Source organism: Sus scrofa, chromosome 2 (genome assembly GCF_054392235.1).
Source record: "Sus scrofa isolate SSC_HxYL_T2T_F1_AM1 chromosome 2, Sscrofa_HxYL_maternal_Yorkshire_Landrace_v2.0, whole genome shotgun sequence".
Taxonomy (NCBI): Eukaryota; Metazoa; Chordata; class Mammalia; order Artiodactyla; family Suidae; genus Sus; species Sus scrofa.
In genome coordinates this window covers 90,825,460-90,838,250 of record NC_139384.1, presented here as the reverse complement: position 1 = coordinate 90,838,250, position 12,791 = coordinate 90,825,460, and the positions used below count along the sequence as shown (strand labels likewise).

The 12,791-nt window shown below is 48.0% G+C and overlaps 1 protein-coding gene across 1 annotated transcript; it reads right to left on the bottom strand.

The window, feature by feature from the left end:
* Positions 1–694: 694 nt before the first annotated feature.
* On the bottom strand, positions 695–5,057 carry LOC100524609 (transmembrane emp24 domain-containing protein 9). Its single transcript, XM_013987532.3, has 7 exons — positions 4,967–5,057; positions 3,819–3,901; positions 2,926–3,289; positions 2,412–2,512; positions 2,007–2,132; positions 1,336–1,482; positions 695–1,200 (listed from the first exon to the last, which is right to left on the bottom strand). Exons 1-7 carry the CDS (start codon positions 5,055–5,057, stop codon positions 1,051–1,053), a joined length of 1,062 nt encoding a protein of 353 aa, XP_013842986.1. The 3' UTR covers positions 695–1,050.
* Between the last annotated feature and the right edge of the window lie 7,734 nt (positions 5,058–12,791).

Below are 12,791 nucleotides of genomic sequence, written 5' to 3'. Positions count from 1 at the left end.
CAGTCATCCCTCAGGAGTATCCTAGGGGAAGGTGAGTCTATCTCAGGGGCTAAGAGGCCAGGGTTGTCACACCTGCCCCTCTGCCTGGGGAATCTCCCTTATTGATATCCATGGCCTTGATGATTGGACTTTGATTTTATTGATGGGGCCAACTAGTGAATTTCTTTATAGCAGAAAATGTCAAATTCACATGAGAGAAGTTCCAACAGAGCAGCCAACACAGGGCTTGGTAGAATGTGAACTAGATCAGGCAGAAGCAATGGGGGCATCTCCTCTTGTGTCCACCTGTGAAGACTAAGTTATAGGAGATGCAGAATATAATGGGAACAGTGACTTGGGGATCTCCTGAAAAGATCAGCCAATGGCATCCTAGAAACAGACATAGGTCAACTGAAAAATAGCAGGAAGACAGAAGTGCCCATCAGACTCCTTGAAGAACCCAGAAGTCCAGGTGATTCGAAAGGGAGTGCATGAGCCTGACCAGAGCCCAGAGAGACAGGGAGGCAGAGGATCACCATCAGCACTCAGGTTACCCAGAAGATAGGTCCTAAGTGGACTTTTCTGGAAAAGCTTCCACATGTTGCTAAGGCTTCCGGGGTAAAAGCACCTTTCACCCCATCCAATGCATGCAGGACCTGAAATGTTAACATCTGATTGGACACGCAGAATGAATTGCAGAGTAGGAGGCAATAAATGTTTAGGTCAGAAAGTTTGACAGTTATAATTTATATTCACTCTTGGGATAAGTCACCCACTCTATTTAACATGGGGGTTGGGGGAACACTCACTCCCTTCTGCTCAGCAACACTGAGCCACAAAAGAAACTACAGCCCCTCCCACCCATGTGTTTCCAGCTGGAAACCCATCCTCTCCCAAGTCTTTGCTGAGAAACCAGTTTAAAGAGGTCCTCTCTCCCCCTGCCAGTAGCAAGGAAGCCCTGTGGGGTTGGGAGGGGTGGGAGAAGCCAGGAGCAGGCCAGGCCAGGCTACTTCCCTTTGCCAGCAGAAGGGGGAGTGGGTGGGGGCTAGGCCTCTGATCTCTGGAGTCCATCTAAACCAGCTTCTTGGCTTTAAAGAAGCTCTTGAGGTGCAGCATCTGCCAGATGCCAGTGGCCACAAGGATGAAGGTTTGCAGAATGGACCACCACAGCACCCGCTGGTTGGTACTCTCGCTTGTCTGCCGGAAGCGCTCCTCTCGCCACTGTGGGAGGGGAGAACAGAAAAGGTGCCTGGCTAGAACTGAACTGACCCCCTGCCCCCAGGGGAAGAGCTGGAAGAGTCACTCCCTGGAAGGTTACACATCCCCTGTCCCAGCTGGGCCAGCCCAGCCCCTCACCCTCTGGTACTCCTGCTCCTTCTGGATCTTCTCCACCTGTTCCACCAGCTGCTGTATGCGCAGATGCAGCAGACTCAGCTTGTCGTTGGCCACAAGTTCCGTATAATCGTTGGTGCGCTCACCCAACTGCATGTCCAAGTGAATGGCCTGGAGCCAAGGGAGGGGGTCAGGAAGCTCAGCTCCACTCACCTGCCAGAAACCCAGCTTCCACACCCCATTCTGGGTCTAACAGTGAACAGAGTTCAGCTCCTCACACTTATTGATGCAGGGACTAGCCCTGTTCTGAGTGCCAAAACACCAGATTAAAGAACTGCATGCATGGAGCTCTATAGCCAAAAGACAGAAGGGACAGAACAACATGTGCAGAGAAACAGAGGTATGACTCAGTGTTTAAGACAGGCAGCTCTGATCAGTCCTGTAATGGTGGGAGGTGGCAATGAAGAAACTAGGAGCATTCAGCTGCTGAACAGCTCTGAATTTCACATTAGCAAGCTTGGTCTTTATCCTAGGGCTGGCAGGGAGCCGAGAGGACTCCCTCCTGGGTCCCCCCTCATTCTTCAGGAGCTATCCTCTGTATGTTTACTTCATGGAAAGCCCATCCTGCATCCTTCTTACCCTAGGGACTGAGACGCTGAGCTTCAGGGTTGGTGACATTCCCCTGCCATACTCACCAGCTTGCCATCATAGAAGAGGGCGAACCGGATGGACTCAAGGTGAAGGCAGATCTGGTGCTCTCCAGGAGACTGGGAGGTGAAGGTGAAGCTGCCCCGAGGGCCGTACTGACGGGACAGCAGGTTCTAGAGGAAGCAGCCTCCAGTGAGCACAGAGAAGCTGATTAGACACCTAGAGGAATTCTGGGGATATCCCAGGTCCTGACCCCCATAGGCCAGACCAGCGAGGAGGGTGGAAAAGAAATGGCACCAGTTTGGGCTCAAAAAGCTCAGATCCCAGCACTATCAAAACACAACACTACGGTTCACATGGCCTTCCTTGAGCCCTCCTTTAGTCCTCCAGAGAGAAATGGAGGACTAGGGAGGTCTGGAAGGGGTGCTGCAGGGAGTCAAGGCCTGCCTCACCTTGTTCTCAGGGTCCTTCACAAACACGAACAAATTGATCCACTGCGGGGAAGGCTGGTACTTTTCCACAGCGGGGTCGTATAGCTCAGTCTTGTAGTTACCTAATGGAGAGGCAGCCTGGATGCATCCCCAGCCACACCCACAACCAAGAGCCCGCCCAGGACCTCTAGGAGTAAGGGGGGTCAGGGAAGGAACAGGAAGGCGTGGGCGTGGGCGTCTGATTGCGGGGCCTGACCATGCCCTCCGCCTCTCTTCTCCCCTTTCCAGACCCAATTTTCTGCTGTTATCAGGTCTGCATCAGACTTGCCTCCTCAGCGCCCCAACCGCGGTACAGGCAATGCAAAGGATGCTTTGGTCACACTGCTGTCCACCCATTTTCCACCCGTGCCCAGCCCCTGGCAGTGGAGGAGAGGTGTGGGCCTGAGCTGATCCGCAAGTCCTCATCCCCCAACCCCTCTCAGGACTCTGGGCGCGGGGAGGGCAAGGCTGGGACCAGCCGCGCGCACGCGCGCACCTATGACCACCGTGCCATCGGGGATCTCCTGGATGAAGCACTTCTCCTCCAGCTCGCGGACCTCGAGGTAGAACGCGTCCCCGCCGCCCGCCAGCGCTAGCAGAAGCGCCAGCAGCAGCGGCAGGGCCAGTCCGGTTGCCCGCGCTCGGTCCCATCCCCGCCTGGGGCGGGCCCAGGGCCCAGCGCCTCGCGCCCTGTAGGCCCCCGCCACCTTCCCAGGATTGTCCGCAAGCCTCCGCTCGGGGCCTGCGGAGACTGCGAATTCCTCTCCCACGGACTGCAACTCCCAGGAGCCCCCGCGTGGCCCCGCCCCAGGCGCGTTCTCACGGACCTGCGTTGTGAAGGGGCCACGCGAGTCCCCACCCTATCAGTGAGGAGCTCTAGAGCGCTTTCCTTACCTACCCTTGATTAATGCGCGCAGAAACCCAGGGGAGCAGGGCTCCTAAGCCCAGTCTTGATGGAGTAACTGAGCCTGAAAGAGAGGAAGGGGCTTGTCCTCTGAAACTTGTAGAGTGGCTGCCCAAGATGGGTGTTGAGAGTGTGGGTAGGTCCAGGCATGATTTGGACCTGAACCTGAAGGAATTCAGAATTGATGATAGAATGGTGAGACATAATGAGAAAGCAGAGAAGCTTGGGTCCAGAGGCTGATGTAAGAAGGGGTTTTATGGAAGGGGTAAATTTGACTCAAGCTCTGAAGGATGGTTAAAATCTCCCTGAGCAGGCAGAGGGTGGGGGCGGGGGGAGCAAAAACAATTCTGATTGAGGGACCTAGAATTGCCTAGCAGCCAGCAGGCCAGCTAAGGGACTATGGGAGGAAAGGTTATGGGAACACAGAGGGAGGAGCTAAGTTGGGCCAAATCACAGAGAGGGCAGGAACTGCCAGGCCCACTTGCACAGGTGGAGCCCTTCATCCAGTGGGACGGAAAGAAGAGATTGTGGGTGAGCCTGAGGGCGAAAGAAGGCTTCAGGAATGCAGCTGGAAAAGGAAAGGGAATACACAACTGAAAAGTGTGGCAGAGTGGGGCCAACATGACAAGATGGGACCCAGGAAAAGCAAATCTCTGGAATTCCAAAGCTCACGGTGCCCTGAGTAGCGCTTGTAGACTCAAATATCAATATAATGCATTAGACCTACCCAGGTGGTGGATGAAGTCTTCCGCTATCAGGTGTCTGGTGGTAATAGATCTGGGACAGATTTTGTAAAACGTGTTGGAGGAGTTCTCACTGTGGCTCAGCAGAAACGAATCTGACTAGTATCCATGAGGACACAGGTTCCATCCCTGGCCTCAGTGGGTTAAGGATCCAGCATTGCCATGAGCTTTGGTGTAGGTCGCAGATACAGCTTGGATCCCAAGTTGCTATGGCTGTGGCGTGAGGCCACGGGCTACAGCTCCGATTCAACCCCTACCTGGGAAACTCCATATGCTGCAGGTGCAGCCCTAAAAAAGATAATAATAATAATAATATGTATTAGACACGAAGATGAATGAGACCTGTCTCCCACCTTCTAAGAGCCCACTGAAAAGCAAAGGAGCAGTGTCAATATAGTGTTTGTTTTTGTTTTTGTTTTTGTTTTTTGGTAGTTTTTAGGCCCTCACACGCGGCATATGGAGGTTTCCAGGCTAGGGGTCTAATCGGAGCTCTAGCTGCCGGCCTACACCAGAGCCACAGCAATGTGGGATCTGAGCTGCATCTGTGACCTACAACACAGATTATGGCAACATGGGATCCTTAACCCACTGAGCAAGGCCAGGGATCGAACTTGCAATCTTATGGTTCCTAGTTGGATTTGTTAACCCCTGAGCCACAATGGGAACTCCAGTGTTTTAAGATTAATAATATGTTTTAGCTACCAGGAATTATCCCCTCATTTTAGCAGTGTGGCCTATTGGTAATTCTAGGGTAACATTTTTTATTCCTTCATTGGGAATGATCTTTGAACAAAAATGCCATGTGCAGGTAACAAAGGCAAATGCTTTAGAAAGCTCAACTAATACAAGAGCTAAAACGCACCCATTGGATTTGGGAACTAGTTGTTCACCAAGGGCATTCACCAGGAGCTGGGAGCAGGGGTGATCACTCAGGCAGGATTTGGCAGGCAGAACAAGGTGCTGTCCACGGTCCTGAACCATGATTACTGCTATCGCTGCCTGCAGTGAAGGACTGGTTTTGGTATTCTATTTTTGTTTTAGAAGTTTATTTATTTTTGTCTTTTTTAGGGCCTCACCTGAAGCATATGGAGGTTCCCAGGCTAGGGGTCAAATCAGAACTGCTGCTGCCAGCCTATACCACAGCCACAGCAACACTAGATCCAAGCTGTGTCTGCAACTTACACTACAGCTCACTGCAATGCCAGATCCTTAATCCACTGATTGAGGCCAGGGATCTAACCTTCGCCCTCATGGATCCTAGTCAGATTTGTTTCTGCTGAGCCATGATAGAAACTCTAGTACCTTTTTTTTTTTTTTTTTTTGTCTTTTTTGCTATTTCTTGGGCCGCGCCCGTGGCATATGGAGGTTCCCAGGCTAGGGGTCCAGTCGGAGCTTTGCCTACGCCAAAGCCACAGCAACGCGGGATCCGAGCCGCGTCTGTAACCTACACCACAGCTCACAGCAACGCTGGATCGTTAACCCACTGAGCAAGGGCAGGGATCGAACCCGCAACCTCATGGTTCCTAGTCGGAACCATGCGCCACGACGGGAACTCCTAGTATTTTTTGGGGTTTTTTTGTTTTTGTTTTTTTTCTATTTCTTGGGCCGCTCCTGCGGCATATGGAGGTTCCCAGGCTAGGGGTCTAATCAGAGCCATAGCCACCAGCCTACGCCAGAGCCACAGCAACGCAGGACCCGAGCCGAGTCTGCAACCTACACCACAGCTCACGGCAACGCCAGATCCTTAACCCACTGAGCAAGGGCAGGGACCGAACCCGCAACCTCATCGTTCCTAGTCAGATTCGTTAACCACTGCGCCATGACGGGAACTCCCAGTATTTTGTTTTTTTAAAAATTTCCAATCCCTCATGAACCAGTACTTTTTTTTTACTTTTTTTCTTTTTTGCCTTTTCTAGGGCTGCTTCTGCGGCATGTGGAGGTTCCCAAGCTAGGGGTCCAATCGGAGCCCTACACCAGAGCCACAGCAACTCGGGATGCGAGCCGCGTCTGCAACCTACACCACAGCTCGCGGCAATGATGGATTGTTAACCCACTGAGCAAGGCCAGGGATCGAACCCGCAACCTCATGGTACCTATTCAGTTTCGTTAACCACTGAGCCACGATGGGAACTCCATGAACCAGTACTTTTGAAAAATAAAAATTAAAAATGAAACTGATTACGTGATTGGATGTCACATATGTTAAATTTCTATAAAAGTTTCCAAACACTTCCTCAATTTCTATATTTTTCTCATTACAGAATTTTAACAAACACTCTTGGACCAGCACTGGCCCACAGGAAGCTGTACTATTCCATGGCAGTGGTCCAGTAGTCAGACTATCTACAGAAGTCCTCTAAAGGGACAAAAGTGGAAGATTATTAGGGCTTGCAGTGATATGCATGTGAGGAGATAGTGCACCAGTGACTTTACAGCAAGATTTCAAAGCCAAGAACCCAGACATTAGGAAAAGTGACATGGTTTCCCAAGTAGGAAAAGTACTGTGTTGATGATAAAATCATTTTTTGAGTGATTACAGGGCCGAGCATATAAGAAAGGTGAGGCCACCATTCTGGGATCCTCCTATTTGACAGTGATCTCATTCAACACTGGCTGCCAATACCACTGAACCTGGGTGCCACTCGTGAGATTCAAAAGAGACACAGGGGAGCTGCATTGACTTGCCCTCCCTGTGGTTCCCCCTCTACCACATTCTGTGCCCTTTCTAGGGAATGTCCTACATTCCCATTGCTGCCCCCCTTTCCGCTTTCCTCATACCTATTCACCCTTTCAAGACTCAAGCACAGCAGCACTCTCAGGTGTTTCCTGTCCTCTCAGGTGTGGTTAATAAAGGCTGCTTGGAGCCTTTATTAACCACATTGAATCATAATTATCCATTCATGTGCAAGTCCCAGGAGGTTGATAGCTGGGAGAGATAGGTTTCTGCCACGTAGTTACCTCTAAGCTTCCCAAAGCCTAGCCAAAAACAAAACAAAACAAAACAAAAAAACTAGGAACAACATGACCATGCAATAGATGTGTGGTTAGAGAAAAGGAGGAGAGAGGAAGAAGAGAAAGAAAGTATGGAGGGGAAAGGGGGGATAGAGAAGAAAAAGAGAAGTTGGAGGAAGAAAAAAAAAGAGGGAGAGAGAGAGGTAAGAGGGAAAGGAGGAAGGGGGAAGGAAGAAGACAAGGATGAAGGAGGGAGGAAAGAAAGAAGGAAGAAGAGTAATGATGAATCATGAGTGCATGAAAAGCCAAAATCTCTATACCCTATTCTTGGTTTTTCTTGTGAAGTCCCCTCCTCATTATTCCCATTAGGCCTCTCAAGCTGGGAGTGGTGGGGGTGAAGATGCATCAGAGTTAGAATATTCTGCACATAAAATCAAATCTTCCATGTACACTTCTGCTCTGGTGCTGGGTGGATTGTGTTGGATTGCTGGTGACCTCCACCTCATCCCCAGGATACACCATGCCACTGTCCCTTCCTCTGGACCACTGGCCTCTACATTTCTCTTCCTCCTTGGCCTGTAGAAAACCTTCTTCTGTTCCTTTTGACCATCTCCACGGAAGAATTTCCTGTGAGAGTTCTTTTCCCTGTGCTTTCTGTCCTAGAACACCTAGACACTGAGGGGTGTGTTATGTGCTGAATCCAGGGACATCAAGAACAGTATCACATTGGACCTGGAACCAATCAGTGTTCCCCCTTAACCCCACCCCACCCCTAGGCTCACACAGATCCTTCCACTTGAATCCTTCCACTCCTGGAGAATTTTTTCAGAGGTCTCATTTTTTTCTCCAGTCTATGAGGGCTTCAAGCAGTCCATTCCACAGTTCTGTGCCCAACTTGGTTCTCTCTCCTGCACTGTGGGGGTTCCCATAAGGAGGGCAAACCAAGGGGAGTGGCTGGGCTGTGCTTCAGTCCCTGAGAATTAGGACACCATTAATCCCAGGACTCAGAGGACTTCTAGTGTGGCCAAATGCAACATACCAGCTCACCTAAGTCTCAACTCTACTCCAGCCAAAATACCATTACACTCTTCCACAATGAACTGTTTTGTGGCATCCTCAAAGTCCTTCTAAACATCTTTTCTGGATGGGTAAAGAAATGCACAGACTTGGTTGAGGCACCATGACCTCTTTCTGGGTTTCATTCTCATCAAGACATATATTCTCCCCTCATGCCAGAGGTTATACAGATGAACATTTTCATGAGATGCAGCTTTCTCAGACATACTCTATCAATCATTACTCTTTCCATCAAATTTCCTAACTGGTACCCACCCCTTCCCTAGAATGAAGTCTTTCTCTTCAGTCTTGCATGCAAATGGGAAACCTCATTCTTTTGGTTCAAAGATCATTCATTGTCTATGGTGAGGTAAAACCCAGGGGAAAGGGAAGGGAGGGGACATGATGGGGAGACCAAGGTGGAGGGAGGAAGAAGATGGCAAATGCAGACAGTGACACTTCCTTACTTCCCCTTTGTCCCTCTTTCCTCTCCACTCTTTTCTCCCCTCTCTCCCCATAGAGCCTCCCATCTCCCTCCTCTCTTTCTGTTTTAAAATGTAGGTCTTAGAGTTCCCATAGTGGCTCAGTGGTAACAAATCCAAGTAGTATCCATGAGGACTAGGGTTCAGTCCCTGGCCTCACTCAGTGGGTTAAGGATCCAGCATTGCTACAAGCTGCAGTGTAGGTCACTGATGCGGCTCGGATCTGGATCTGGCATTGCTGTGGCTGTGATGTAGGCCTGAAGCTGCAGCTCTGATTCAGCCCCCAGCCTAGGAACTTCCTTATGCTGTATATGAGGCCCTAAAAAGCCAATAAATAAATAAATGAATGCATGAATAAGTAAATAAATGTAATATAGGTCTTATTACTATTCAGACATGGGGAGGCCAACAAATCAGGAGATGATTGCTATTGAAAAGATAATTCGTTACAGTTCTCAAGAGGACTGGGTACATTAGGTTATGCAGGACCACATGGGGAAGTACCAGGGTTGGTCAGGAGGCAGGTGTGAGGGAAAAGCATGGGTCAAAGGCTTTATTATGATTTTCATGGGAAGGAATGAGTGATTGGTTAGTTTGAATTATTTCAGCAGGGTCAGTAGTGTAGGGGCTGCCACAGGTTGTATGATACTTGGCCCTGAGGTGACTAGGGTTGGGGGCATATTAGCTTGGCACGTGAGAGGTAAACAAAGGTGGGGTTGGGAGGAGTCCCCACTGTGGTGAATAGGGTTTGGCTTAAAGACCTGATTTGCAGCGGCCTGGGTCACACACACACACACACACACACACAAAGATGGTGGTTAGGGGAGTATGGGTTTTGGATTGGTTGGTTTGCATGTGAAAGCTAGCCCTGAGGGAAGTCCTTTGCTATATTAAGGAATTGGCTAACCTGGGAGGGACAGGCCCTCCCAGTCTGAGGCCGCAGATGCCAGAGCATCAAGAACACAGACTAGGGAGTTCCCGTCGTTGCTCAGTCGTTAAGGATTCCTACTAGGAACCATGAAGTTGTGGGTTCCATCCCTGGCCTCGAAAGACAAAAGAAAAAAAAAAAGAACACAGACTATAAGAAAATATAGTTAGGAGTCCCCATCGTGGTGCGGTGGTTAATGAATCCGACTAGAAACCATGAGGTTGCAGGTTCGATCCCTGGCCTTGCTCAGTGGATTAAGGATCCGGCTTTGCCGTGAGCTGTGGTGTAGGTTGCAGATGGGGCTTGGATCCTGGATTGCTGTGGCTCTGGCGCAGGCCACTGGCTATGGCTCCGATTCGACCCCTAGCCTGGGAACTTCCATATGCCCTGGGAGCAGCCCTAGAAAAGGCAAAAAGACCAAAAAAAAAAAAAAAAAAAAAAGGAAAATATAGTTAATACTGTCCTCCAACCAGAGTCTGCACCACTGAGTCTCCAGAAGATCAAGGCAGCATTCTCATCTGGCCTACTCTGAGGGCTCTATGAGCCAGGAAATGAGGATCAGGATGGAGGGAGGGTGAGGAGCAAGGTGTGTCACAGGTTGCCTATAACAAGTTGTGGCCCAGGTTAAGAAGAAACTAAGATGACTGGGTTTCTACTGCTGCCACTGGCAGAATACTGCTGAACCCAGTCTGGCAAGCCCCAGACTGGTTTCTGGTTTCGAAGAATGGGTTCAAATGACTCAAGGTGGGTCCTGGTCTCCATCCCTCCCCATGCCCCAAACTAGAATTCAGAATTCTGGACTGACTCTATCATTAGTTGATTGTGTGACCATGGACTTGCTTCCCTTCTCTTGTCTTCAGGTTTTCCCACCCGTAGGGATGCTTCAGACAAGGGCTCAACTCCCTTGTTCCTAGTCCATGTGGCAGAGCTTCCTGCCTCTCAGAGGGCTCTGTCAATCAATCCAGCTTACAGGCCCCAACTGTGTGAATATTTGTTGGTTGAACGGGGACTGCCACCACTGGAGAAGAGGAAGGGAACCCCAGGACTGCTCCCTGTGTGTGGGAGAGGTGGTCCTAGTGTTTGCTTCCTGAGATGGGAATCTCCTCCTAAGGGACCTTTTGCCTTAAGGGGATGGAATCAAAGTAAACCAAAAAGTTCTTCAAAACTATCAACACTGATTAATGTTATTTGATTTCCAATCTCCCTGTTCCCTTGAATATATATATATCAGGGATAAATTCCTGTGCCCCAAATAGCACACACATACAAATAAATACATTGTATATTCATACTTACACATTCATATTCTCCTTCTGCTGCCTTCTGTATTTTCCTCATGTTGTTTAATCCCTCATGAACTTTCTTTTCCTGTTGCTGTTCAGACTGCCATCTCTGAGTGTCCTTTAAGCTTTGGCCCTGGATTTAGGAAAACTATTTGGGATAGGGAGCCCATCTGCTGCTTTGACTGTGTCCAATGCTCATTTGGGAGCTTTCCAACAAGATGGGAAAGGAAGGGTCTGGAGAGAAACTGTTCTCTTTCTCTCCACAGCCACAGAAACAGAATGCACCAAGAATTGTCTACATCTCGCCACTCCAGCTCTCAATGTAGAGACCCTGACTTAAAGAACTCAGGGGTGGTGTTCCTGTTGTGGTCAAGCAGAAACAAATCCAACTAGTATCCACGAGGATGTAGGTTCGATCCCTGGCCTTGCTCAGTGGGTTAAGGATCCAGCGTTGCCATGAGCTGTAGTGTAAGTTGCAGACAAAACTCGGATCCAGCGTTGCTGTGGCTTGAGGCATAGGCCAGCAGCTACAGCTCTGATTGGATCCCTACCTTGGGAACCAACATATGATGCTGGTGTGGCCCTAAAAAGAAAAAAGACAAAAAAAAAAAAAAAAAACCAAAAAACAAAAAACCCAAAAACCCTGCATCCTCACGGAGACTACACCAGATTCTTAACCTGCTGAGCCACAGTGTGAACACCAATAATGAGTCTTTTCTCTTTTCTTCTTAATCCATTTAGCTAAAGATGCATTAATTTGGTTGATCTTTTCAAAGAACCAACTTTTGGTTTCATTGATTTTCTCTATTATTTTTCTATTCCTTAACTTATATACCTCTGCTCTAATCTTTATTATTTCTTTCCTTCTGCTAGCTTTGGGTTTAGTTTGTTTTTCTTTTTCTAATTAAGCTGTAAAATGAGCTTGTTGATTTGAGATCTTTCTTATTTATCGATAAGCATTTATAGCTGTAAAATTTCCCCTTAGCCCTGCTTTCTGTGTCCCATAAATCTGGGTGCATTGTGTTTTGTTATCAGTCATCTCTGAGTATATTCTTAGAAATACCTTGTGATTTCTCCTTGATCCATTGATTGTTTGAGAATGTTGTTTAAAAGAAAAAAAAGTTTGTAATTACAATCATGCAGTCCCTTTTGCTAGACTGTAAGTGCCATGTGGCCAGAGAATGCGTCTGCTTTTGACTCACCAACATATACCTAACACCAAGCATAGGACTTGGCATAAAATATGTGCACAAGTCACAATGATTAAATAAAAAAGTAGTAGCTCTAAACACTCACAAAAAAATGCTGATTCCCACAAATTTGTGAATTTTCCAGTTTTCCTTCTATTGATTTTTAGCTTCATTCTGTTGTTATCAGAGGAGATATTTTGTATGCTATCTTTTAAAATCTAGTAGCTTTAATCTTACTATATGCCTAATATTTTATTTTATAGTAAGGTTTAATCTAAAATATTAGGCATATAGTAAGGTTAAAGGCATTCTGCACTTGGGAAGAATGTGTATTCTGTTGTTGTTAGAATGTTTTAAATATGTCTGTTAGATCTGGTTGGCTTATTGGGTTGTTCAAGCCATCTGTTTCCTTACTTTTTTTTCCTTACTTTTTTTTTTTGTCTATTTTTTTATCCCTTGTTGTAGAAGTTTATTTTTCTCTTCAATTCTGTCAATTTTATTTTACTTTAATTTTTTTTGAGGGGGGTGGGGGCGTACCTGCAGCATATGTAAGTTCCCATGCTAAGAGTTGAATCCGAGCTGCAGTTGCCAGCCTACTCCATAGCCACAGAAATGTCAGATCTGAGCCATGTCTGTGACCTACACTGGGGCTCATGGCAACGCAGGATACTTAACCCACTGAGCAAGGCCAGGGATCATCCTCACGGATACTAGCCGGGTTTGTTACTGATGAGCCACAGTAGGAAATCCTTTTTTTTTTTTTTTTAAACAGTTTAATATGTGGCTTATGGAAGTTCCTGGGTTAGAGGTCAAATCCGGGCTGC

Coding starts and splice junctions, on each gene's coding strand:
- LOC100524609 (XM_013987532.3), bottom strand. CDS start 5,057: ATGGTTCAGGACCGTGGACAGCACCTTGTTCTGCCTGCCAAATCCTGC. Junction 2,133..2,411: donor TGAAGGACCCTGAGAACAAG/GTGAGGCAGGCC, acceptor TGCTTCCTCTAG/AACCTGCTGTCCCGTCAGTA. Junction 1,483..2,006: donor TCTTCTATGATGGCAAGCTG/GTGAGTATGGCA, acceptor CCTTGGCTCCAG/GCCATTCACTTGGACATGCA.